The 26,049-nt window shown below is 38.1% G+C and overlaps 1 protein-coding gene across 1 annotated transcript; it reads left to right on the forward strand.

Annotated features, from left to right (window-relative positions):
* The first annotated feature begins 14,132 nt into the window (after positions 1-14,132).
* LOC140231839 (uncharacterized) lies at positions 14,133-23,637 on the forward strand. Its single transcript, XM_072311990.1, has 11 exons — positions 14,133-14,286; positions 15,528-15,619; positions 16,354-16,463; positions 16,853-16,975; positions 17,359-17,519; positions 18,219-18,364; positions 19,274-19,451; positions 20,091-20,278; positions 20,691-20,879; positions 21,612-21,690; positions 22,048-23,637. The coding sequence occupies exons 1-11, from the start codon at positions 14,199-14,201 to the stop codon at positions 22,206-22,208; spliced, it is 1,515 nt and encodes a 504-aa protein (XP_072168091.1). The 5' UTR covers positions 14,133-14,198; the 3' UTR covers positions 22,209-23,637.
* Positions 23,638-26,049: the final 2,412 nt, after the last annotated feature.

The raw sequence follows: 26,049 nt of genomic DNA on the forward strand, positions 1-26,049 counted from the left end.
GTGCCTGTCGAATCAAATAAACGCACAGACATACATACAGGTGGTATTTTGCCTGCAATTTGACATCTTGAATTTAAACCACGGAAATCAACCGCATTTTTTTTTTTTTTTTTTAGATCGTTGTTCTTGTTATTTTTGCTTTGGTTAGCAATAGATGCTGAGATTCCAACTTTTCACATGACGTCTTCGAACCGGTGTTGGAAATCGATAGTGATTTGCCGATGACGACCGTTGCGAGGTCATTTTCTTCCTGAAGGTCAAGAATGTCTAAAATAGAAACACGAAATGACCCTCAGTCCGTCCTTTCCCCCACACTTCATGCTTCCAGTAATTTACCTGACTACCTCAGATAAGACACGGATTCGTCCTCGATAAGGGTAAGACGTGCTCTAGGCCCTGAGGTTATACAGAAAATTAGCAACGTTAGTGTTAGCTTAGTCAATTCTAACAGAAAAAATGGGCGCTGTGCTTATATCATGTAAATCGATTTATCTACAATACACTCATTTGATCCGCACAATTACGGATATACAATCGCATATAATATATACAAAAACACCAATGCATACGCACACAAGCAAACGAACAAACGCGATAGATACGAGTTAATGATATAGCAAGGCTGATGACAAAAATGATGACGTTGATCGCAAAATCACTGAAATAATGCTGTCTGCCAATCCCCTCCCTCCCTCCCCTATTGCTTGCTTCATATAACATAATTAACCTCAAACCTAGATATAGTTTCGAAGATGATCCAAATGTCAGTTATTCCCGCCCTTTCATCAACATCGTGACTCAGTTTATGCTACCCATTAACAAAATAATGGCTGACAAAGTACACATGATGTGCTTGGAAAACTCGTCCAGAAAGTTCTGTCTCCTGGGATCATACCCCATACGTCTCTTATCTGATGATTACATGGATTCAAAAGGCATTTTTGATACATCAGTGCTCAACATCGCATGAACCTTTTTCATCCCATCCACTTTCCACCCTCCCAACGTGGTTTGAATCGATACAGAGTCAAGGAATCCGAAGTACTGCAGACGGTATGTGTTTTCCTAAATCTTAATGTTGATAAATTTTGTTTTCATGTCGAGGGAAAGTGGGTAATACAAATGGCCAGAGGGGCTTGTGGAGGAGAAAAATGAGAGAGAAGCCTTCCAGCCGATTTGTAAAAACAAGACGTGTTATTCCATGGCTTCGGATTAAGTACAAAATTAATAGCACCGTGACCGAACAGTAGGCTATAATGTGTGTGTGTGTGTGTGTGTGTGTGCGCGCGCGCGCTCGCGAGCTTGCGTTCTTTTGTGTTTATGATATTTGTGTCCCATTGTGTCTATTTTAGCCCTCTCGTTGGGCTCACATTGCAAACACGCACATGTGTGGGGGAAAGTGTGTTTGTGTGTGTGAGGGAGCAGTAATCAGAGAGAAAGACCTTAAACAAGTTGAACAATTACCGCGAGATGGTAACTATATAAGGTGTTTGGATGTAGGACGCTATTGTCGCTGCGAGACCAAAATCTGACGGATGAGAAGACAGACTAACAGACAGACAGACATGGCAGACAGGCAGACAGAGAGAGAGAAAAAAAAAAGAGAGAGAGAACGTGAAAAAAGAGAAATGTAGTGACATATGAGGCGCCAAATTAAGTCACTTTCGGACACCTCCGCGACGCCAGTCGTAAGCGGTGACTGGAGGACGGATAGACGTGTAAAACGGATCGTTACGAAAACCTCTCTAGTGATGTAATATAAATGTCTAGGAGTTACGCACTCGTACCTCGTTAGTGAATGTGTTTTCCCCTCCCCCATTTTGAAGGAAAAAGGGGTGGATGAAGTTTTTCGTCAACGAAAAAAAAAATGAATTGTAAGTTTCGAAACCTCGATTGAGAATGAGACGTAGGCTAATCCACTGTTCAATGATTGTGTCTCTGATCAATGTAACGCCCGTCCAGAAACTCGTCTTTTCGATGAAATTGTTATTATTGAAGTCAGAAAATGCAATCAGATGGGTTCATACTAGTGATATGGTAAGTCATGGCTTTATTACTATGATCAGAGTGAGAAAAAGAAATAATCAAATCAAAGTTTGAGTATCTTCCAAATTTCAGTTGAAAATCGCGACAGCGAGTCGCGTCTTGTGCTGCTACGGGATTCACGCCTCAGATGCAGTGGCAGCACCATTCTACAGCTCTTGTTACGTCACAATTACCCTTCCGTGTGGAACTTATGTCGATCCAACAGCATACAAAATCCAGAACAATTAAAACGACCACAAGCAGCTATATCGCGTGACTACAATATATGCAACTAATCAAACAACTCAAATTGATGTAAGTGGAGAATGTATGATACCAATTGATACGTAATCTTACATAAACATTCGCTTTAAAGAATGGAAAAAAAAACTTACTCGCTCAAATCATTTTCTAGTGGCTTTGAAACCTCTTCTTCCCATCCGCTAGGAGGTAACAAGTTAAGTGTGCTTAGTTGAAGGAGTTAAGTGCATTGCTACACATAAACACAGAAGACTATAACATAAACTATATATCACCTTCAGAGTAAAAGACCACGAAAATCACTTTCATCGAAGATGGTGATGGTGATGGCGGTGGTGGTGATTGACAATTATTGAGTTTATGATGATTGCTATTGTTTTCATCACTCGACATTCTTATTCTCATTTTTTGAATTACTGTTTCTATTATCATTATCACAACCACCATATCTAGTTGTACTTTTGCTGATGATGCTACACCCGTGATAGTTCTGAACATAGACTGAACGGTACCTGGAAGAAGAGATGTATCTCTTTTTTACAATCTCGAACTTATCTTTACCTCGCTTCGGACTATGATGTATGGTGCCACTAACAAATGGTCCCTGGAGATCCTTATCAACTGGGGCAAAAAGGGGGCAAAAAAGGAAAAAAAAGAAAAGGGGGGGGGGGGGGAACCAAAAAGAATTGTTGTCTTACGGGGCACACTGGGACCGTGTCATGTTTCGGTGATGTTATCGATCACTCGACAGCTGGGAAAATGTCGGGTCACTTGTTTCTTGGCGATTTAAAGGGCAAATCCACTTCATAGGCAAGTTGAAAAACAAACAAACAAGTGTATGTTTCATTAAAATGTGACAGTGATGTAAAAGGTATAGAATTTTAAGCATAATATGAATACAAATATATATATATATATATATATATATATATATATATATATATATATATATATATATATATATATAAACCTATGATTTTTTCATAATTCCACATGGAAATAAGATCGTGGAATAATGTCACTAACTCATTCACAACGTCTATGATTATATTTTTGAAACTATCTGGGTGTTTATATAAAAAGCAATCATTTCGAGTGCAATTGCACAGAGAGAAAAGCACAAGAGATTAAGACAATTTTTTGTTTTCAATTTTAAGATTTCACATGCCTCCTTTGAAGCATGAAGTATGTCGTAACCACATTATGCAAATAAACCAAGGTGATGATGTTATCAACTCACAACTCTTCCTCTGGCATTCTGATTTGTGCACAAACGATATTGAAAACATCATGGTTTTGGTTAATAAGTCAGCATAGCTACAACCTTTCAACTCCCAAAATCACAATCGCTCGTACGTACACTGTCACACACGAAAGATATGACCTAAAGGACATTGTGAAGGATGCACATTAAGATTTTGTTGGGGGAGGGGGTTCGGTCTCATGTATTAAATAAAGAAGTAAAGAAAATTTGCATATAGGTACATTGGAGACTTGACGGAATACTACATCGTCACCTCTTTTGGTATGGATATGTGTGGTTTCTAGTAATATAAATCATTTAGGAAAGCATTAAAAGCTCAAACAATCCCCAGTGTTCTTATTTCAGGCCCGATAGATCATGACACAGCTACTACTATATTCTGTTGCTTTGGTCTTTTATATCTAGACCATTACCTATTGAAACCAACTTGAAAATGATGCTGAATTTACTTTACCTATACATAATGATATTAAGCATCGATTATGATCTTTGAGCTGCTTTCAATTGTAATTACATCACTCATTTTAGTTCTGTAATTTCTACTCCAAAAAGTAACTCTTAATCTATCATTGTAAATTTATTTTGATGTGAATGATGTCTTTTCCCATCTAACACCGAATGAAAATAGTGAAAGTATAGTTCAAGCTAATACAAAATTGGCAAAGCACAGTCTTCATCTAATTTGCATAAGACAATATTGTATAGGCCTAAACAGTTATATAGACCTATACAATATCATAATAATCTGATATATTGTAACGTAAATGTACGTCATATATACACTTTGCAACACCTCTAAGTTGTCATTGTGTGTGTATGTTTGTGTGTGTGTGTGTGTGTGTGTGTGTGTGTGTGTGTGTGCGTCTTGCAATTCATTGACAAACCTTTCACTGATCAGTTGGTTCAATTTTCTTTCTTTTGTTACCATATGTCTACGTAAGCATACTCTGTCCTTTTATTTTCTTACTTTCTGCCAGAAAGATGTCAATTTACGTCACATCGGACGGAAAAAAAAAATTCTCAGAGTTGTGCCCGTGGTTGTTTACCTAAAAATGTTCACATCTTCCTGTACACATGTGTATGGACTTCCCTCGTATATTACTCGATAAGCCAACGTTGCCGAATTAAGATTTAGTGTACGATATGTAGCTCCCTGTTGTTCTTATTGTTCAGAAATGGGGAAATTATTTCGTTCTTCTTTTCGGGGAAAGGATAATAATTTGCGCAAGAACGAGCACCGCCGTACAGTTAAGTGGCAATTTCGTTTTAATTGGTGCGTTTGAGAGAAGCAGCAAGCTAAGAGCGCCGCGAGGGAAGGAAAAAAAAAAAAAAAACCCTTACCAGAATAGGCTGTACCAGGGTATTCCCTGACGTCATCAATCATCAATTTGCCTCGGCAGTATATCTGTTGTTAGAGTCTTCGGCATGACAGACCGTGAATGATTGTCCCTAGATGAAATATCGTTTGTACTCTGCGTGCTTACAGCATTTCCATTCCTTTTATATGTAAATATAATAATTAAAAATACTATACTACTACTACTAATAATAATAATAATGACAACAATAATAATGATAATACTAGTAGTAGTAATAATAATAATAATAATAATAATAATAATAATAATAATGATAATATGATAATCACAACAACAATAACAGATGGCAGTACGTTACGATTACGGTTTGACTGAGTACCTTACCACTAGCTTTACTCTTACAAGTCGTTTGTTTCAATAGTGGTAATTAAAATGCTGACTTTCCTCCTAAGTCTATTCACACTTCCAAGATGAAGACGAGATGAAAGAGAAATTAGCACAAAAACACGACCATGAATAAATCATTGATTGCCGAATAAATGGTGCATGAAATGACAAATTCAAATCTTTATCGAAATGATACAGTATTGTTTATAACTCGTTTTCTGCAGACATTGAACCAAAATGTCATGCCAACGTACCTTCTGTGATAGATTATGTTTCCCTTCTCTCCAGCTATTTCAAGAACTAAAGACGAATGTCTCTGATTGAAGCAATTCGAAGTCGAGAAGACAATATCCGAATAAGATGAAGGATTCGATTTTTGCCAATCAAGCTCGATTTGACATGTTTCAAGAACGTGTCCATAATCACAACTAGTAGGATTTCTAATTGACAAAGCTTTGGTGGCCACTGGGCATCGATTCATCTCGCCTCACGCAAGGCAAATTGGCTTGGGAAGGAAATGATATACGAAGGTGAGGCTAATGAGGTGAGGCTAATGTTCTATTATACAGATGATGACTGGCGGGGGAGGGAACATACCGAATGTTCCACCCGAAGGGTTTGAAATGCTATTTAGGGAGGTTATAAGTCCCGAGACGAAGTAGAGGGACTTGTAGCCTCCCGAAATAGCATTTCAAACCCTGAGGGTGGAACGTTTGGTACATGTTCCCGACAACAAAAGTCATCATCTGTTATATTATATGGGTTAGTCAAATTATCACACTTTCGTACGCATTACAATAATCGGTCATCTGCTTTTTCACATTGTATGGAATAGGCAAATTTATCCTATCGATTGATAAAAAAAAAAATTGATCGTTCAATCGTTTGGCATCGTTTGTCATTTGTTACGTGAAAATGTTTTCCCATGGGAGAACATTGCACAAATGTTCTGCCCATGGGCGAACATAACGAATGTGCCTCCATCACGTGACTGTGTTTAGCCAATCACTAACCGGTATTTGACTAACCCATTTAATATAAATACAATGTTTCGTCACCTTTCGTAATTAGCATGTTGTACTAAACGCTTATATCATAACTTTGGAACCTACATCCTACAAGCTGTGCTTTTTAGTCCTTGTTTATATTACACATCATTATGTCATTATTATATCCTTATATTTGTGCAATTCTATCTCAAATTGACTGTTGTGTTAAACATATTTTTTTCGACATCAAATGGAATATAAAACCTGAATACGAAATGCGGAATATGGAACAAATAAAAAAATAAGACCATAAGGTGTTTCTTTTTTTTTTTGAGAGAGAGAGAGAGAGAGTGTGTGTGTGTGTGTGTGTGTGTGTGTGTGTGTGTTTGTGTGTTTGTATGTGATATTTTTGTGTGTGTTCTGATACATAATATCTACACAGTCACTGACGTCTTGATCATTAGCCAAGATTTACCAGCTTCCAAAACTTGCTCTCATGGTGACACGACATTATTGCTCCCGCGACATTATTGCTCCGGTCTTATTTTCTCCAAGGACGTATATAGGGTTAGGGTTTTAATAGGGTTTAAGGTTTAGTTTGATGTGAGAATTAGGATTAGCGTTATATTTGGGGTTATGTTTGTGGGTAGAATTTATGTTTGGATTAGTGTGCAGATATTTCATGGAAGCAATAATTGTCGCAGGAGCAAATATGTCCTGGAACCGTTCTCATTTTTTTAATAAGAATTTATTCATGTCTTTCACATCATTCTGTGTATTATTTTTCAACGACAGCTATTATTTCACCTTTAAAGAATGAGTTCCCACTGATAACATTTTGCTATCGTTTAAGCATCGATGACGAAACTAAAATACTAATGTTCTGTAAATAGTGGCACAACAGCTCTGAATATCTACGTTTGATGTGAAAGCACTTCTCATCACGATTTATATAGGGAAAGAATCTATTACGAAATGACATGCATTCTTTGCTGAGGGTTGCGAAGTACGTGTCTCAGTAGACTATCTATATCTCTAGGTGAAAAAAAAAAAGGTATTCTAAGGTATATATACATATACATATAAATATACATATACATATACACATACATATACACCATATAAACATATAAAAAGACAGAAAGAGTGTGTGTTTGTGTGTGTGTTCGAGAAGAGGTCTCGACCGTCTACAGAACCAGTGCATCACCTTATCTATTTAACTATCTTTTTATATATATAAACATTGTAATTGTTCCGCGTATTGGCAGTACTAGAAACAGCAAACATAATGTCACAATAGAGGAATGCATTAAATGCCAATTGCCTTGATAATCGTGCTAATGAATTTCATTAGCACTTTCATCCCTGACGAAGGGGGAGGCCCCCGAAAATTCGGATTTTGAATCGAGATCAAGGCAATTGGCATTTAATGCATTCCTCTATTGTGACATCTATATATATATATATATATATATATATATATATATATGTATATATATATATATGTATATATATATATATATATATATATATATATATATATATATATATATGTATATATATATATATATATATATATATATATATATATACGTAGTATGCATGAATGTATGTAATATACGATTATGTTGGATGTATGCTTCTCATTTTTACATCAATATATTGGCGCGTGTTATCAAACGCTTGGCGAGCAGTTTTTTTCTCTCTCTCTTCAAGATATATTCAGAGCCTGAAGTGTCTGCTGCATTGCCATCAATTTAAAGCTGTCGCGTCGTATACTCATGTATGACAACATGCATGCCTAGCAGTATTATCTTGCAGGTTTCGATAGCTCATACCTATATTGCAGTCACTATGTAAATATGATTATTTTTTTTTCGACAAAATGGCAGACCAATGCTGATATTATGTTCTGCAGACACACATTATGCAGGGATTGTGGCTTGCGATGGATAATGTTCCAGGTGTATATAACTATGACCTTCATGCAGGACTCGTTACAATGACTTTGCCTATCATCTATAATATTTATACCAATACATGCTCTAACATATACAAATGTGGACTCTTTACATCTTCTCGAAATATTGATGGTAATAATGTATAACTGATATCAATAACGATAAAGATATCAATAATTATCATCATCGTTTCGTTCATATTAGACACCAGCATGAATGAAACATCCAAAAGAGCATCATTGCTTTCAGAATTCGAGGATTCAAAAGAAAGCAGGGTACGGCTATGTTCAGTACTATACTATACGCCTTCACAAGGAATCTTGAAACATACTGATACTCACCCTGGAATGGGAGAAAGGCGATATTTTGCTACTGCTTCTCTTCACGAAAAGTCAAGGTTAAAGTGGCCTTGACCATGACGGCAAGGCTCATCTTTATCAAAACCGTCAAAAGCGAAATGAAGACAAAGTGCGATGGTGGATTTCCTAGTAGGAAGTGGAGCAGATGAGCCCAATCCGAGGAGGGAGAAAATCCGCCAGAGCGATCCGCCAGAGCTTTCGGTCATAAAACAAATAAGATGCCGCGATGACTCGAACCTGATGGCACATCTCATGCAACGGGATGCAAACGGCGGAGTCCCAGCTTGTCTCACTGCCTTTACTCCCTTCTCCTGCGGAGAAATTCTAGCCCCCCCCCCCCCCTCCTTCCCCTATTTTTTCCGATCCAAGACGGACATGATGGGTGTAGCAGGATTTCGCGCGCTTTCAACGACCATTTTCGTCGCGCGCTTTTAGTCTCAGACATTACAGACCTCGCTCTGATGCCTGCCCCATCTATATCAAACGAAGCGCCAGAAACACAGTGGCCTCCGTTTATTCGAGATAGCTGTTGAACACTCAATTTATGTACGCGGAACTGTTTCAAGGAAGCATCATCCCCAGGCTCGGAGCGTACTGTATGCCAAACTCATTCAACCGAAGCCCATGCACATCAAGCACTTGCCCTTCCCTTTCGCATCAGGCATGGTGCAGTTCCCGTCTCCATCAATCAGATCACGCCTTTTCAAAAAGAAAGAAAGCATGATAAAGAAAAACATAGACTTTAAAGAGGAATTATAATCTTGTGTCATCGCAATCCTATAACAAAAGAAACAGGACTATATGATATGATGGATAAACACATACGTATAGGGACCTACACGAAGCACGCTATGTGACAACGTTATTTGACTAACGCAAATCAATTCGGCTAGATGTAAAGTCGGCGAACGATATCCTCATGACCGCAGTCCTGCCGCGAGAGAAGTCATATTTAGGCCAATTATTGAATAAACCAGCTTCATTCTGCATGAGTTCACAAAGAGTTATCTTGATGGAAATAATATACATTCAGTGGACCCACCATCCTTGCCTATGGCCTCACACAGGCGCATAATATTTTATACCTATTCTGAGATCTCCTCTTTCAGACTTGATCAAACCTTTCGTTGCATTTTTCGTTCCCCAATTTGTGTGTTGAAAATGTCATGAGGAAATATTCAGTCTTTCAGCGATTTTTTTTTTCAGCTTTAGAAAAGAAAGCGGTTCTCTAGGATGAAAATATATATTTTCGGATTACAGCAATTGGAAGAAAAATGTATAGGAAATAAAGATATCCATAGTGTTATGACTTTGTGACAATTAGCAAAAGTATTATTGTGTGCACCTCTTATTGTGTTGTTCTTGTAATAACTAAGTACGAACTCTCTGCTGCATGAAATGCACTCGCATTATTACTGATTGCAAACATGGAGAATATAGCCTCCAATCACCACCACCTTTTGGCAAATAATAAGATGACGGACAGTTGCTTTTTTTTCATCAATATGCTTTCATCAATATACCACCGATTCTTCGTGTATACAGATTGAACAAAAATGGCAAAGTTGGACAAATACGGAAGACTAGCCCGCGAGCATAGACTAATACCGGAGTAGCTGCATTACCTAAAAAAAGAGTCATTTTACAGACCGACAGCCGACTCTTTTGTTTTTATCCGAGCATTGATTTTGTTCCCCCGCCGCTTGGCGCTTTCTTTGCTCCTTATTTTCCAGCGCATGGCGGGAAGGAGGAGAGGTCGGTCTTATCCAACAGAATTTAGGGTGAAAGTCACGTTTATAACCATCCATCATGATTCCTGCTAACGTGGGATCAGTTTTCCCATTTAACCCCTCTTAAGATTTACACCTTTCCTTAAAGTTGAGGTAAATCATTTTCAGCATCCAAATATTTTCAATAACTCGTTGACATAAGGCAGATATAGGTCTACTATTTGGTTTTTATTTACTCAGTCGTCAAACGAAATGATCAAAAGATCACCTTAGGGTGTGGTTGACCGTTATGTGGATTTGAATTGACCATGCATGAAGTGTGGTATCATGTATGTGGCATCATTCTTTAGAAAGGTTATTCACGTATATACATGTGATTTTACGTCCTTATTTTAGCAAGCAAAACAGGGGTATAATGTCTGCATGGTTATCGTTGCCTTAATAATCAAGTGATACACACACGCGCGCTGACATAGATGAACGCAGACGTATTGGTCTTGTTAGCAGTTCACGAAATATGTTGAGCTGCGAATGTGGAAATCTAAATCCAAATACAAAATAGAGATCAAATTAAGATCACTTCGAAAGTACTGTACTAGTTGTCTTAATATACATTTTGAGTTTTAGTATTCAATATGGTCTACTTCATCGATTTTGTAAAAAGTTAGTGTGCAAGTGTGCGCGCGCCTAAGTTTGTTAACATGGTATGTGATTTGGTCATGACACGTAATATATTTCCTCCACCTGCACTCTTCCTGTTTACCAAATGATTAAGGATCAACCGTTTAATTCACCGAACTTGGCCCGAGTGTGTCTTATCTGATACAAAAGGGACAAAACAATGCGCAATATATCAAGTAACTTCCTTATAATAAGATATACTAGTCTTTGATTCATCTTTGCAAACGATAGATTAAATTTGGAGCGGCGATGTGATTTTTGGCTAATCTTTCTATCAGCCCGATTGACTTCATCTCCTTGGGGATTTCTTGGGTGAGGCGCACTGATAGTTTCGTCATACATCAACATGGAAAGGCCATCGGACCACTGATGATGAAAACGGTAGTACTATAATCTATCATAATTCTGTTCTCTTTACTGACTTTTGATTTATGGCTTTGAATGGAAGAAATTTCGAGAATGTATATTATTCTATTGTAATGATGATTTTCCAAGAATAGAGTCACAAGCAGAATGTTGATTTTACATCATGAATTACATGAGAAGTGAAGCCTCTATTTTGGGCGAGACTTCATGATAACAGTTTGCAATTCATATCTTCAGCTGAACAGCACATAGCTATACCATAAGGGCACACTAAAGGTCTCACAGTGTTGTGCATTATGACAATAGCCTACTACACGCTGTGGCGGCATTTTGCGTCCCAGCACAGGAGTCATGTACGCCACGTTCTTGCGAGTTATGTACACTTGAGTACACAGTGATCCACGGGGGTTAGCCGATTGGCTCGTCACGTGATACGAACAAGCGTTGAATCTGCTCTATATTTAGAAGGTTTACTTAGCTGGATGAAATGGGAGAAGGAAAGTAAAACAGAACCACACGAAACAGTGGAATGGACGTGGGTCATAGCGAACTTTGGACGAAAAAATGTGTGCCTATAAAGACAGCATCAAGTAATGATGAAGATGATGATGATAATAACAAGGAAGTGATAGTAAAAATGATAAAGTGTACCACTGCTTCCTACTACTACTACTACTACTACTACTACTACTACTACTACTACTACTATTACTATTACTATTACTACTACTACTACTATTACTTCTACTACCACTACTACTACTACTACTACTAGACTACTACTACTAGACTACTACTACTACTACTACTACTACTACTACTACTACTACTACTACTACTACTACTTCTACTACTACTACTACTACTACTACTACAACTACTACTACTACTACTACCACTACTACTACTTTTACAACCACTACTACTACTAGCCTATACTACTACTATCAATAACGATAACAATGATGATAATAATCATAATAATGATAATAATGAGCATCTTGTAATATCCATTTAACCCACTTTATCTTGGTGATCAAATCGCAGTGCTACATAATTCAGAGTCGAATTACAAGAGAAACTAAAGTCAATGAAGAGAATAATATAAATAAAAGCAAACGAAAAACAAACGAAAAGTAGAAAGTAGTATTCAATTCAATTCTAGTCAAAATGATTTGATTTCCATATAAAGTAATACAAAGTAATATACATAACGCTTACATGAGTGTACATGAGTATCGTTTGCAGTGTATAACAACTTTAACAATAGAGTAATCTTAGAGTTCATGAGAACATTTCCAAAGGTTTCTGATAATTAATGCTAAGAGGATTAAGTTGAATCTTGTGATTTTGTCTATCACACCACTTGAATGAATATTTATATACGTAAAGAGGTTTGCACCAGATTATACGCCTAATCTGCTTTGTGTTCTCGAAATAGCGACGGTTTGTGCCTATCTGATAATGAAACTTCTTTACAATGCAACATTATTGAGGGGGGGGGGGGGGAGGGTGAGATCTCATTAGTAGATTAACGCAATTTCACACCAGTGATTCACCTGGGGTCAAAGTCGCATTACATTTTTTTTTCTACCAATGGCTCTATGAAGTGATCTGCTGTCGCAAAAGCAATACCCCCCCCCCCCCGTCCCTCCATCTCTCTCTCTTCTCCCCCTCTCTCTCCCTCTCTCTCATCCACCTTTACAGTCTCCGTTTCGTCGGAGGAAGAGATTCATATCGGAATGCGATCCACGGCGCTGGTAATTCGCTGGTTCCCCTTACTCACTATAAAAGGAGTGAGAAAGCAGGGATTTCGTGTCTATTTCACCCATGGGAAGCAGCGGTAACCTTTGACGTCGGTACTCCGTTCAGCACTGGGACTCCTTTTTAAATCGAACCACTATTAAAAAAAAAGATCAAAATCTCAAAATCACCACCACCACCAACAAAACCAGAATGATCCAGAAACGCCAATACCTGATGATAAGAATTGTGATTCTGAGCATCATATGTTACAAGCCGAATCTACTGAAATATTTCATATTCATCAATTTCGGTTAAAACTATATGGCAAAGTTGGACAAGCTTTCCCGTTGTCAAAGGAGATTCTAGCTTGTTTTCTCAAAGGAGAACTCCGGCTGCTTTTCAGACTTTTAGGCCTACATTTGAACAAAGTGCTATAATTTAGTTACGTTGGGACAAAAAAAAAAATGCCGCTAGCTATAGGAGTCTTTCAAAGGTTATTCCAGTTACAATTAAAGTTAATTAGATAAATGCATCTTTGCTTCAAAATAGACCATGGACAAAAAAGAAGAAGTAATAAGATATACTGTAGGTACACTGTAGTACAGTGTACTTTCACTACCAGTACAGATACGAAAAAGGGGCAATCGCTGTTACATTTCGTACAAAGTGGATATTTTTCCTTTCCGATGTAATGAATATGATTCGCAATCATTCGTTTAGAAATGTGCCGCTTCACTGCTTGAGTGGTATTGTCGCCATTTTCTAAATCATGATGATGTCAAATTTGAAAACTATCTGGAATACTCTACGCCGCCATTTCAAAGATAACGCAAGTTCATCATATAAACAATGATACAGGGTAGGTTTGCAATAAATGATAATACGCCCATTTCCACTGCCCCTAAGAGAGCGTATGAATCGGCGCGTCATGTTCTTGGCATTGGATTAGATTTTGCTCTCTTGCCCGGTCAATGTAAGTGACTGTGCAGTTTCCCCGCATTTGGTCATAGGGATCGCACGTCATACTCCGCGGAATGCGATTCATTCCATATCCAGGCGGTGTCTTCGGCAGACGTACTCTCGGTTAAATTCTCAAGAAACAGTGGGACAATGGAGGAACAAGAGGGACAAGACGTAAACCTCTATATTTATGACCTAACCAAGGGTCTCGCAAAGCAGCTATCGCAGGTCTTGCTAGGTAAGTTGGTCATAGCTAGTCAGCCACCCAAGATGAGTCAGTCCCGTGTGTATATTTTTCTGTTAGTCGTGAGAATACGCCTGCTCCTTACTTTTTCGGCCTACGGCAGTCTGAAGTGACTCGCTGAAGAGCATCTATATTTTTGATGTATAATGTATGATAAGCGAGGGATGCATTATTTTATGAGATAGTATTTCGTTTTACACGTATGCTTCAGTAGAATAGTATTTAGAAGAGTACGTTGTTGAAACGGAGGGAGAGGGAGAGAGAGAGAGAGAGAGTCTCTAGAGAGAGAGAGACTTCACTTGAGCAGTCTAAAATGACGGCAATCATGCACTCAAAATGACTTTGTCACGCATCTAGATCTTTGTCTAGACGTCTTGTCTGGTTAAATAATGAAACAAATTGTCAATAAATCATTTATTGAATGTCATATCTCTATCTCTGCCATAATATGCTGTGTGGCTGTGGGGGAATCTAATTACTGTAGAAGGTCTATATCACAGAGAAGAGTTCAATGCATATAAATTTATGCCCACTTAAACTGAGAAAGTATAGATAGTGTTCTAGACGTTCTGTAACAAACATTATAACTGCATATTTACATAAATAACACTAAAAGCATGAAACTTAGTTTAGTGAATTCATAAAATTAGTTGAGTAAGCAATCATGAATCTGAGAGTGAGATTACATGGATATGAAATACCTTTATAGATTATTAGGTCTGGTTGGAGTAAAGGGTTTTACTCTTTTTTATCTTCAAGTTATTGGTAGGGTTTGTCTTGCAGTTCAGCTGGACAAGGTCATTGAGAGGTCAGTTTGTGGGGGTATCTATTTCAACGTCCAAAACTAGATAAATTTACATTACAGGTTTGAAAAGCCTGTTCTTGATAATGATGGTGTAATGAGTGGGGGAGGGGGCATTTCTATATAGTGTCCTACTAGTGAAAGAAACAATTCAAATTATATGTACCATGGTATACGGAAATATGACCAATGCATTGTATGACGTATTTCTCCCTCATTGTGTTGAGTTGTCTATTCAGTCCCCATTTTTGAAGTGACTATGTATTACACACTCTGCCATTCGATTTATAGACTCACCACATTTTGATTTTGTCACAAAGAATCTGCTTGCATACTGGATCTACTTATTTATGTTTGGCACTTTCATGTAAGAGTCATCTTCCCATGGAGGTTTTTTTTTTTTTGTTCTTGTTCTTTTCATTGTTCATTTCAGGCAAGCAACTAGACGGTATCTGGCATACAGGCATTGTTGTTTATGGAAGGGAGTATTTCTTTGGAGGAGGCGGAATTGAAAGCTGCAGACCAGTAAGTGTACTGTGAAACCAGAAGTTTTCGTATGCATGAAACTTCTGCGAATTTGGCAAGGAGCCAGGCTTTGTTGAAAGTAAAATGCTTTGGAAAGCGATTGTCTTCACAATTCATTGAATGCTGATGGCATTTTGTAAAAGTTTCACCCCCCCCCCCCCAAAAAAAAAAAAAAAAAGACTGTGGCCTTCATAAATTTCACGAAAGTTTCATGACTGTGAATGTTTCTGGTTTTACAGTAATTTGTTGCTCAAGAATGCAGTGTAGATTTCTTGATGATCATGTTTCTGTATAAAGAAAGGAATAGATAGGAACAGAGAAATAAACACGTACCACGTACTTGCTAAATACATGTACTCAAGCCACATGGGAAAGATGCTTTTTTTTTGTCCAAAGATGAATTGGGTAACAAAAAGTAATTTCTCGCTGAGAAATTTCTCTTCTGGTTTAAGTTGTTCACTTCTTAGCATGTCCTGCTATTCTGACAATACTAACAGTATTTCCACATTTGATTTACAGACATAGCTTTGATCATGCACACACTCTCCTTTGTGCTGGACCCTGAAGATAAAAAAGAGAACTAAGTTGTGAAGTGTGTCCAGACTTTTTTTTTTTCATGTCAAGATTATTTATCAGAAGCAGGGTTTAAAGATAGGAAGTTTACTGGAACACTCAGGCAAGTACCTCAGTGATAGCAAATGTACTTGATGGATTAACCTTTTATATCCTCACAGTGTGGTACCATACTGGGGCAGCCAACTCAGGTCCATCGTCTCGGTATGACCCAAGTCACTTACTCCCTTTTTCTGGAATACCTGGGTGAGCTGGGCATGTCAGCATACAGGTAAGGAATCATTTCTCTCATTTCAAGGGGAATTTCAGACCAGTTTATTTAACTTTTCTGCTATAAAAGTATGACGAGTCTTCACCAAAATGTGCCCTTAAGTCTTTGTGAAAGGCTTGTACAAGTACTCTGAATGGGTGGTATTATTCGGTTGAAGTGTTGGCCTGGAATACTGGAGGGTAATCGTGCACATTAAAACAAACTGTTTTCAAACTTCATTTACAAATGTTGATATAAGCAAGATGAAGGACGTGTCATTATTTTATATGAAAATTGCAAATTGCTTTTTAATGGACACAAAATTATGCAACTACATGTAAACCGTACAAAACAAACAAGAATAGCTCTTTCTTTCCGCTTCGTTCTTATCGTCCTTCCATTCATCCAAGTGGGGAGAAGTATAACCTGTTCAACCACAACTGCAACAACTTCAGCAATGATGTCTCCCAGTTCCTGACAGGAAATTCAATCCCATCATACATCACAGAGCTCCCACAGGAAGTGCTCAACACGTAAGTCTCGGGTTCATCGTGTTCAGTGAAAAGTGCAAACAAATGAAGAACTTGATCATTGATGTTTCAAATGTAAATATGCAGGTAGAGCGTCTTCATTAGTGTCTTATTTTCATCTGAAGTTTTAGTTGTTAACGTAGTGACTGATAGACACATTCATGTAGGAGTCGAACAATGGTTCTAGAAGTCTACAGTGTACCAAAGACATATTTAATGTTTTGCAAGATGCACATACTGAAAAAGGATGCTAATTGTTGCCATGTTTTTTACTCCTTGATTCAGTATGTTGCAGTTTGAAGTAGTGTTCTTTGCAGTTCTATCAGTGTATACACATATTGAATGATTTGTCTTTCTAAAGTAGAAATCTGTTGGTTATTTTCCAGCCCAATAGGTCAGGCCATGAAGCCTCTGATAGACTCACTAGCCTACAATCCCACAGGGAGTAGGGCATCCTCAGATGTGCCCCAAGCCTCCGTTTTTGACGCACAGGTCAGCGGATCAGGCCAACCTGGGAGTGCGGCACCCACCACAACCGACAGCAAAGGTCAGTTTAACCCATTCTATACTGAATTCTGAAGTACCCATAGACTTAACATGCTGGCCACCAGGTTCCCGTACAGAATGGGTTAATAGCACCACCTTGTTCTCATATCATGGCCAAGCTGGCAGTCTCTGTAATTTTGTAACTCTTGAATATTTGGCTTACAGCCTTGATAGTTTTGACAAACTAGTAGCAGTTTTCAGAGGCATTTCGTAAGAGTTGTTTTGAAATTATAGTACTGCAGTCAATTCTATGATTATGTAATCCCATATGCCATGGTATGTGATGTACCAGCTATGCTTTGACAAAGATACACACACACATAAAAACACACACAAAAACCAGCAACAACAACAAAACAACAACAACAACAACAACAATAACAATAACAGCAATTGTTGGAGACTGTAACTACTAATAAAACATTTATGATTGTTTGACAACTGGGTCTGTAGGTGAAACTATTTCATATTTTGGACAAAAGATATTTCCATTCTTAATCAGCAAAATATTGCTCTTGAACCCAAAGTTGGTGGCATCCATGTGTTTGTTACACACTTGTTTTCCTGGATATGTCACTATTAATGCTAGTGGCAAGGAAAAAAGCTTATCATAATCCCAGCACTCTCAACCTCTTCTTGTCTTCTTTCATGCCTGTGTTTCTGTGTGTGTGTGTGCATTTGTGTGTGTGATGCCTTGCAGGAGTCAGCACCGAAAAGAAAGAGGAGCCCAAGCCAGCAGCGCCCTCTAACGACAGCGACGAGGAAGACGACCTTTTCCTTCAGAGGCTGAGGGAACGGAGGAAGTCCAACGTACCCACCAGGCTTTGTCTCTTTAAAGAAACTGATGTGAGTAATTGATGAAAAATTGTATGATGATTTACAGGGTCGACAAGAAAAGATGTTTTCTTAAAAGAGTTTTAATCAGAAGGGAAAAATTGAGTGCAATGTATGTATCTGACATCAACATCAATAATTTCTTTGTACTTTTTTGTCAAACAATTTGATATGCTTCAAAAGACTTTATGTCTTAATTTACCTCTACAAATTTGTTTTAACATATCCAATGCCTGCTGTTTGCAAGCATTTTGGCAAGAGACAAGAAAGCAATGTTAGATACTAGAATACTGCATGGCCCTGTGTCATTAAATAGAACATCAGCATCACGTCCCAAGTACAGCGTCAAATTCCCACCTCTAGCGTCAACTTTGATATGCGACGCTGGAGTTCATGTCATTAAAAGTTGATGCTGCAAGTACGATGTTGAGTTGTCTTTGAAGCGTCCAATATTTGCAGCTGGTCATGTTGAAGCGTCAAACTTTTTGCTGTACAGTATTCAGTAGCAACTTTCACTGACTTTGCCTTTAAGCTACATTGACAAGTACATTAAAATGGTACACCTACTGCTGCTGCCCAAACTTGCTATCCTATCAGCATGAATACTCCTATGAAACGGGGCCCTTGTACATCAATGTTTTTACAGCTTCAGCATATTTTCATTTGTCTCAAGACTGAGGTTGAAGTGCTCTGTAGCGATTTCTTAACCCGTTGAAGACTAGTCCCATGTATTCTCGGGCTGGGGTGGATGGGATATGTGTATTATAGGAAAACCAGTCCGTCTTCAATGGGTTAAAGGGGATATGACATAATTATGGCATATCACAAGCTGCGTGCACTGCATAATCTCTCTGATAGGATAGCAAGAAAGCCGATGCGGGCTGATTTTTCACTATCACTCTTCCTCTCTTCCAATCACAGCCAGCAGAGTGCGCAGACAGCATCAAACAGAATGTTCCAGAGAGCCTCTTGTCCGAGGAGGAGCTCTCCATCCTGGACCAGATGAAGAGTGCCTTCGTTGCCCCCAGTGACAGTCTCCTTGACGACGACTGGGACAAGACCCTTCCTCCAGTCAAACCCAACTACTTCCTGGTCATAGGTCAGTCTTAGGACTCTTTGTGCCCTTAGAATATGTCACTAAAAAAAGTTACTGAGAGAGAGTCACTCTGTGTATGTTTTTGCCGATGAGTAGTTGTGTGTGTGTGTGTGTGTGTGTGTGTGTGTGTGTATAACTTTGCTCTAAACGACAGAAGAGAGGGAAAAATATCATCAGGACATTTGTCAACTTGGAGCAGTATTATTTTTTTTTCAGTTTGTATATTCTTTTTAGTAGTTTGTAGTGTTTATTCAGCATATTTTTGTTGGTTATTACTTTTAACATATGAATAGCTGTTTGAAGTATTCAAGTGTGAAGCATTTAGTGGAGACAAATACATCATCCTAGGCAAAAGGGAAAGGTAATTTAGAATTAGAATTGTTTCTCAGACAGAAAAAAACAACAACAACCAGTTATTGGTAGCAGAAACTGTTATCTTTTAATCAAAGTCACATTTGTACTCAGTATTAAACAAAGAAACGAATTTGGGCCATGAATGGACAAGATTTGGGGAAATTGGGGAACTGGGTATACCCTATTCCCGTCTCTGAGTTAGTGCGACAGGAACCTTGGATATCAATACCTAGTTCCCAGTAAGAACAGGTTAAAAAGTAATGCCCATCTGTCACCTCTTGGATGCAGGTAAGCTCCTAGGGAGGACGGATCTACCCCCCATGGTCCTCACCCCCCTCCTCAAACTCCTCCAGATGGCCTTCCTACGGGAGGACGTCGTTGGCCTCCTCTGCACCAGCGACGACAAGACCATCATTGACTTCGTCAGCAGATGTGAGTGCCAGACGCAGAACGTGCAGATCGAGACGCTTCGCTTGGTGAGATGTCCTGCAAAAGCAGTGTGACCATGGTGATCACGTTGGCATGTTGTGTTCAGTTATTGTAACATCTTTCTACTTTCACTTGATCTACAAAGTCTTCCATGTTGAGCATGTTTGTCTCTGTTTGTGGATTAGACTTTTATACCATGCGCAGTTATAATCAATGTGTATTTTTGCAACGATTGATGTTATATTTGGAGTGTTACTCTAGTGTTATTGGTACACACAGTAATAACTTTCATACCTATGATAAGGATGAATATAATTACCATCATTATAGAAATATTCCTGTGAATGTTGGTTGTCGCGTGTCATGTTGGTTGTCCTATCATACTGGTTGTCATATAATCTTTGATATCATACTACATGTACATTCTTGATATTTCCCTCCCCATTACTACTGACCCAGCTGAGCAACATGTGCAGCTGTAGGCAGGGCTATTCCTGGCTGACGTCAGAAAAGGAGTGGACGGCCCATGGGACATCGACGTCCAACGCCAAGATCATCAAGGGTATCGTCATCACTATGTTGCTGAGTGGGACAGAGGGCCTCTGTGAGGCAGCATCCTGCGCCGTCTACAACTTCGCCCGATACCAGGTCAGCATTACGCTCCTTTAAACCAACCCCATCGTATTTAAACTCCTCATTCATTTTTATTTCATTAACCACCTTTGATGGGAGGATTTCAGCTACCCTGCAAGTATACCAATTTGATCTAAAGTTAGTTGCAGTTTTGTATTTTAAAACCAGGATAGCAGCATCATGACAAACATATTTACCTTTTGTAGCTTCTTCAGTGTTTGAATAGTTTGAAAAATTATTAGATTATCTCATCATGTCTTAGATCTGAAAATAATTTTTGTCCATTAGGTGCATGAAACAAACAAACATAATCTTATTCCCCGATTGCCCTTTATCATCTCAATACGTACATTTGTACTTGCATACACCTCTATAGTAAAGGTTGTTCCTGACTACCGGAAGGATTGCTTGAGACTTGCCCCTCATACTAATACACATGTGTATTGATTGCAAGTATCAAAACCTATTGTAAGAGAACAGGTGAAGTATGAACCTTGTCACTAGCTCCTTAGGAAAACCAAAATTAGCATATGGTGTATAAACCATTATTAGCTTGATGTGTATTGCACTCATTGAAGTGTCTTTGTGTGAACAATGTATTTTCTGTCCTGCAGGAGCTTTTGAATTTAATTTCTAGTGTAAGTTTGGTGTAAAAGTAGTGACTTCCTTTGTTGTAAGCTGTGATAGGATCAGGTGACCTTTGTGCAGGGTTTATTTTTTATGTTGTTGTCTTATATCAATGTCCAGGTGTCCGATGACAATGCAGTCGAATTTGGCGGTGCCTTACTACAAATGCTTTCGACAGTTGAGTTTTCAGAGCCAACAGGTGAGTCATATCATAAGAAGTATAAGAGTGCCGTTCCGTGTTCTCAATGTTATTATTCCCCTATATTGTTTACAAATATATGTATAAAATTACATGCATATATTATGTGTACACACACACACACATTTAGATGGTCATAATTAGCCAATGCAGCCTTGTATGTTTGAACACTCTCAAATGGTCAAATAGTGAACAAGATGCCAAAAAAAAAAAAAAAAAAGGCTGGTTGCCTAATTGTCAATCAAACCAAATCTTCTGTTCATAATCTGCCTCAGTGCCAAATAGATTGACATGTATGATCATTCAAATCTGCTTTTAAGAGTTAATCTGTAAATGACTAATCTTGTACCTCAACAGTTTTCTATGCAGTTAGTGCCCTCTACGGGCTGATGCGCAACGGTGAGGTGCTGTGTCTTGCCAACGTGATGGGCTTCAACACATACAAGTATGTCGGCATGTCGGACCGGGTCAATCAACTCATCATGGACATGGGCATTTTACTGGAGGAGAAATACTGACCCACCTACCGAATGGCTGACCACTATAGGTGACCGGTGACCTCACGGGACAAGCTTGTCAATGACACTCAGCAGGCCACCATTGTAATGGATTCCAAGCTGAATTGTGCAGAAAAGCCATCCATGGAATCTTACATCAAATGACTGCATTTTTTTTTTTTACAGAAAGGTAGTGTTAAGCAAGCCAATGAAAACTAACACTGCCAATTGTCAGTGAGCTCCAATCTTGATGGCTTAACCAGTGGGAATGGAATACATATTTAAAATTATGTGCTATTCCTGGATGTATTTCTTCGGCATAGGTACTTCTTTTATTGTTTGTAATATTTTATATTGTCATTCAGGCTTTGAGAAAATTGAATGTCGAGATCACTATGACAGCTTCAAATTGGCAACTAACGTTGCAGATTTACATTCAATGAATGTTTCGACTTTTGGACTGCAGTAACATCACAGTCATTACTCTACTGAGATGACGGTAAATTTGTTTATTTTATGGCGCATGTAATCGAAACATGTTTACATAATTTTGCTTTGAAGACCAAGAAATGGAAAACTGTTTGCATTCTTTTGTTTGGGATTACTTTTCCCGAGGTGCTTGGTGGCTTGTTTTGTAATTGGATCATTGTGCAGCTTATTTCTCACGTCCTCTTCCAGGATTCAAGAAATCCACCCGTCCACTCTCAAGATTTCTTTTTTGCATGTGCCGTGCACTCTCCTGGTACATCGTAATTCTTTGTGTACCACTCAGCGGAGGTGTAAATTTCACATTTTGCGTTCAGCAGCAAAAGAAAACCAAAATGAATTCACCCCAGAAGAACATCCCTAAATTGTTCATCATGCAAACTTTCAGACACATGTAGTTCTAATGTCTTTTGTTGTGTGTTTCAAGCCACTAGAAAAAAACAAACAAACATACAAACAGAAATGTAGGATCAGATATGAGAGAAATTTGGAGATAAGTGAATTTGCATAGAATATATCATTATGAGAATAATGCAAAAATTACCAATTTTGTATTGAAATGGGCTGTCAGAGACAAAGACTGCAGGTGTTGATGGAGAAATAGTTTTTTTTTTTTTTTTTAAATTACCATTCTTTGATTCAAACTTTTTACTATGCATTCTGAATATTATGAAATTAGAATGCTCACCTCTATAAAGTTTTCGTAATGTATTATGAATTGTGCCATTCTATTGTACTTAATAATTAAATGATTAGTTGCGAATGAAGAAGCATCATAAATTCTTTGTGTGTATCTAAGAGTTGTTCAGTGGCACGCTGCGTTTTGTGTTAAACGTTTACCGGTATATTTGTTTTCAACAATGTGTGAATGCACAGAGCACATGCATGCTCACTCTATCAGTGTTTGATAGGGTGTGATTGTTGTGTGTTACGATTACCCTGACTGTTTGTTACACAATGCCTAGAGAGGGAGAGAGAAAGAAAGATGGGGGTGGGGTGGGGAGAAAATTAGGGGAGAAACAAAACAGGAGGATGAAATAAAGTAGCAAAAGTTTGTTGAGCCCAGAAGAGGAAGTTTATTTCGGTTAAAGCCACTCACTGCAGTAAGCCAATTTGGGGTTCTACTTTGCGCATGAGCAGAGTAGGGTCATTTGTTCCAACACGGCATGTTGGTTTTTTAATTCAGTGAGATAAGCATCTGGGATGTTATGATTATTCAGGTAATCCTTGTATTGAAAATGGTGCTTTCCAGCACAACCACTTGACAGCACAAGTTGTATTATGCAATATCAATAGAAAGAGATTGTTAATACATTCAATGCAAAATTATGAAATGGATGCTTTCCCAGGTGTTAATTGACGGACCATTCTGGTCACCCGGTCAAGGTCAAGTTCATCCTTTGTTTGAACATTACTGATAATTGTATGCATTACGTCGCTTTGAAAATGAGTGAAGTGCCTAACCAAATGAGAAAAGATAGAGGTCATTTGTACCCGTGTTCACATGAGCAATACTCCAAACTGGCCTATACACAAGCTTTGATTTGAAAAAATGGTGTAGGAGTCATAGTTTTGTGTGCTCAAATTTCATCACAGAAGCTCGACAGTGGCACTCATCTACCACAAGGATAAAAATTATTGTCTATTCTGTCTTATCCCTTTGGTGTATTGAGTGCCAATTGGCTTAGAAAATCTTAACCCGTTGAGGACCGGCTGATTTTGCTACAACACGCATTTCCTATAGATATTTGTTCGAGTATACTCGGGGCTCATTCCCAACAGGTAAACAGTAGTGTACACACTGTCCAAAGTCTCTGGCACAGCAAGAGTTGAATTATATTCAGTGCAAGCCCAAGCAAGTAGATATTTTCCTTTCTTTTCTTTGTTGTGTTTTTGTTTTTTAACATCATATTTATCCAAGAACAGGATGCCCTAAAGTGTTAAATGCACGACATGATGTTTATGTAATGGTACAAGTTGTTAGTCTCACACACAGTGATTTTTAGAATATGACGGCGAAGTATGTAGATGAAAAGGGAAAGTGCAATGGAGCTGTGTTTTTGGCAAACTAAATGGTGTCTAATGGTTACCCATAGTGTGTAGCAATATGATGTGACTTTGTCTGGTACTTTATCATAATGGTCAACAAAATTTTGTGTTTATTTGGTCTTCCTTTGAATCTTTTGCTTCACAAATAAAATTGCAATATCAAACAATACAAACAACAGAAAAATCCCCCCCCATTAAAAAAAAAAAGAAAGAAAAAAGAGAAATTGTGCCACTAAGAAAAGCAGCCTAATCAATAGCATAGCTTGTATAAACACAGATCTCTGATTGTAAACAAAAGTGACCCCTGTTTAAAACAAATTCCTCGTGACTGGCAGTTCATAAGTATATAATTTTATAATTATTTATTATTATTTCATATTTTATAAGTATATAAGGAGATATACACAACAATTTTGAGACCTGAATTCTTACTTTGTTGTAATGAAATTTCATTACAACTGTGTTTGTTATAATGGAAATGCATTGTAGTTACCATGGATATGTAAAAACAAAAGAAGACCATGACATATTGAAAACTCCAGTATTGTATTTTGGTGCCATAAGGCGATCATCAGTCTCTACTGAAGATAGCTCAAACTCCATACAGCAAGCAAAATAATTTCTTCTATTTTATTTTTCTTTTTGTGTGTGTGTGTGTTTTTGTTTTTGTTTTCTTAATGGAAAGTAAGCTTATGAAGAACTCTGTAGATGAGTATTTGGTATTCATATTTTGTGAGTTTTCTGTTATCATACAATGAGCAATACACCAAAGGCCTTGATTTTTTTTTTTTTAATATTCTTTTTTTTAAAAGGATGTGTATTTCCTGTATAATTTTGTGTCTAGTGTAATACTGATTTGAGGGAAGGCTGTAAATAAAGGTTTGTGTATGCTGTAAATCTAGTGGGGGGGGGGGGGGGGGGGTGAGCTGTGGGGGACGTATAGAACCCAGGCAAGCCATGAATCAAACCTACGGGGAATCGATGCATTTCGGAGGCAGAGGGTCAAATTTGTTGGGAGAAGGTAGAAACACACCCTTCTGGGCTTAATATCATTGCAGAGCCCTTGGCAGCACACTCTACGAGTATTGAATTTATTATCATTAAATATCATAATGATGCGGAAGAATTTTGTGTAATGGTGCATGGGTGTATATTACCACTGTAAGCCAGAAGAACAATCTTCTTTGCGATACGATGGTTGAACATAAAGGCCTACTGTCTATGAGATGTTTAACATTCTTGAAATATCTTTGTATTGCGATTTCATAAATGTCTTTGCAATTATTTATATTCACATTGGTAAAACTAAGTATTTATCTTAATAAAG

The sequence above is a fragment of the Diadema setosum genome, chromosome 8 (genome assembly GCF_964275005.1).
Source record: "Diadema setosum chromosome 8, eeDiaSeto1, whole genome shotgun sequence".
Classification (NCBI taxonomy): domain Eukaryota; kingdom Metazoa; phylum Echinodermata; class Echinoidea; order Diadematoida; family Diadematidae; genus Diadema; species Diadema setosum.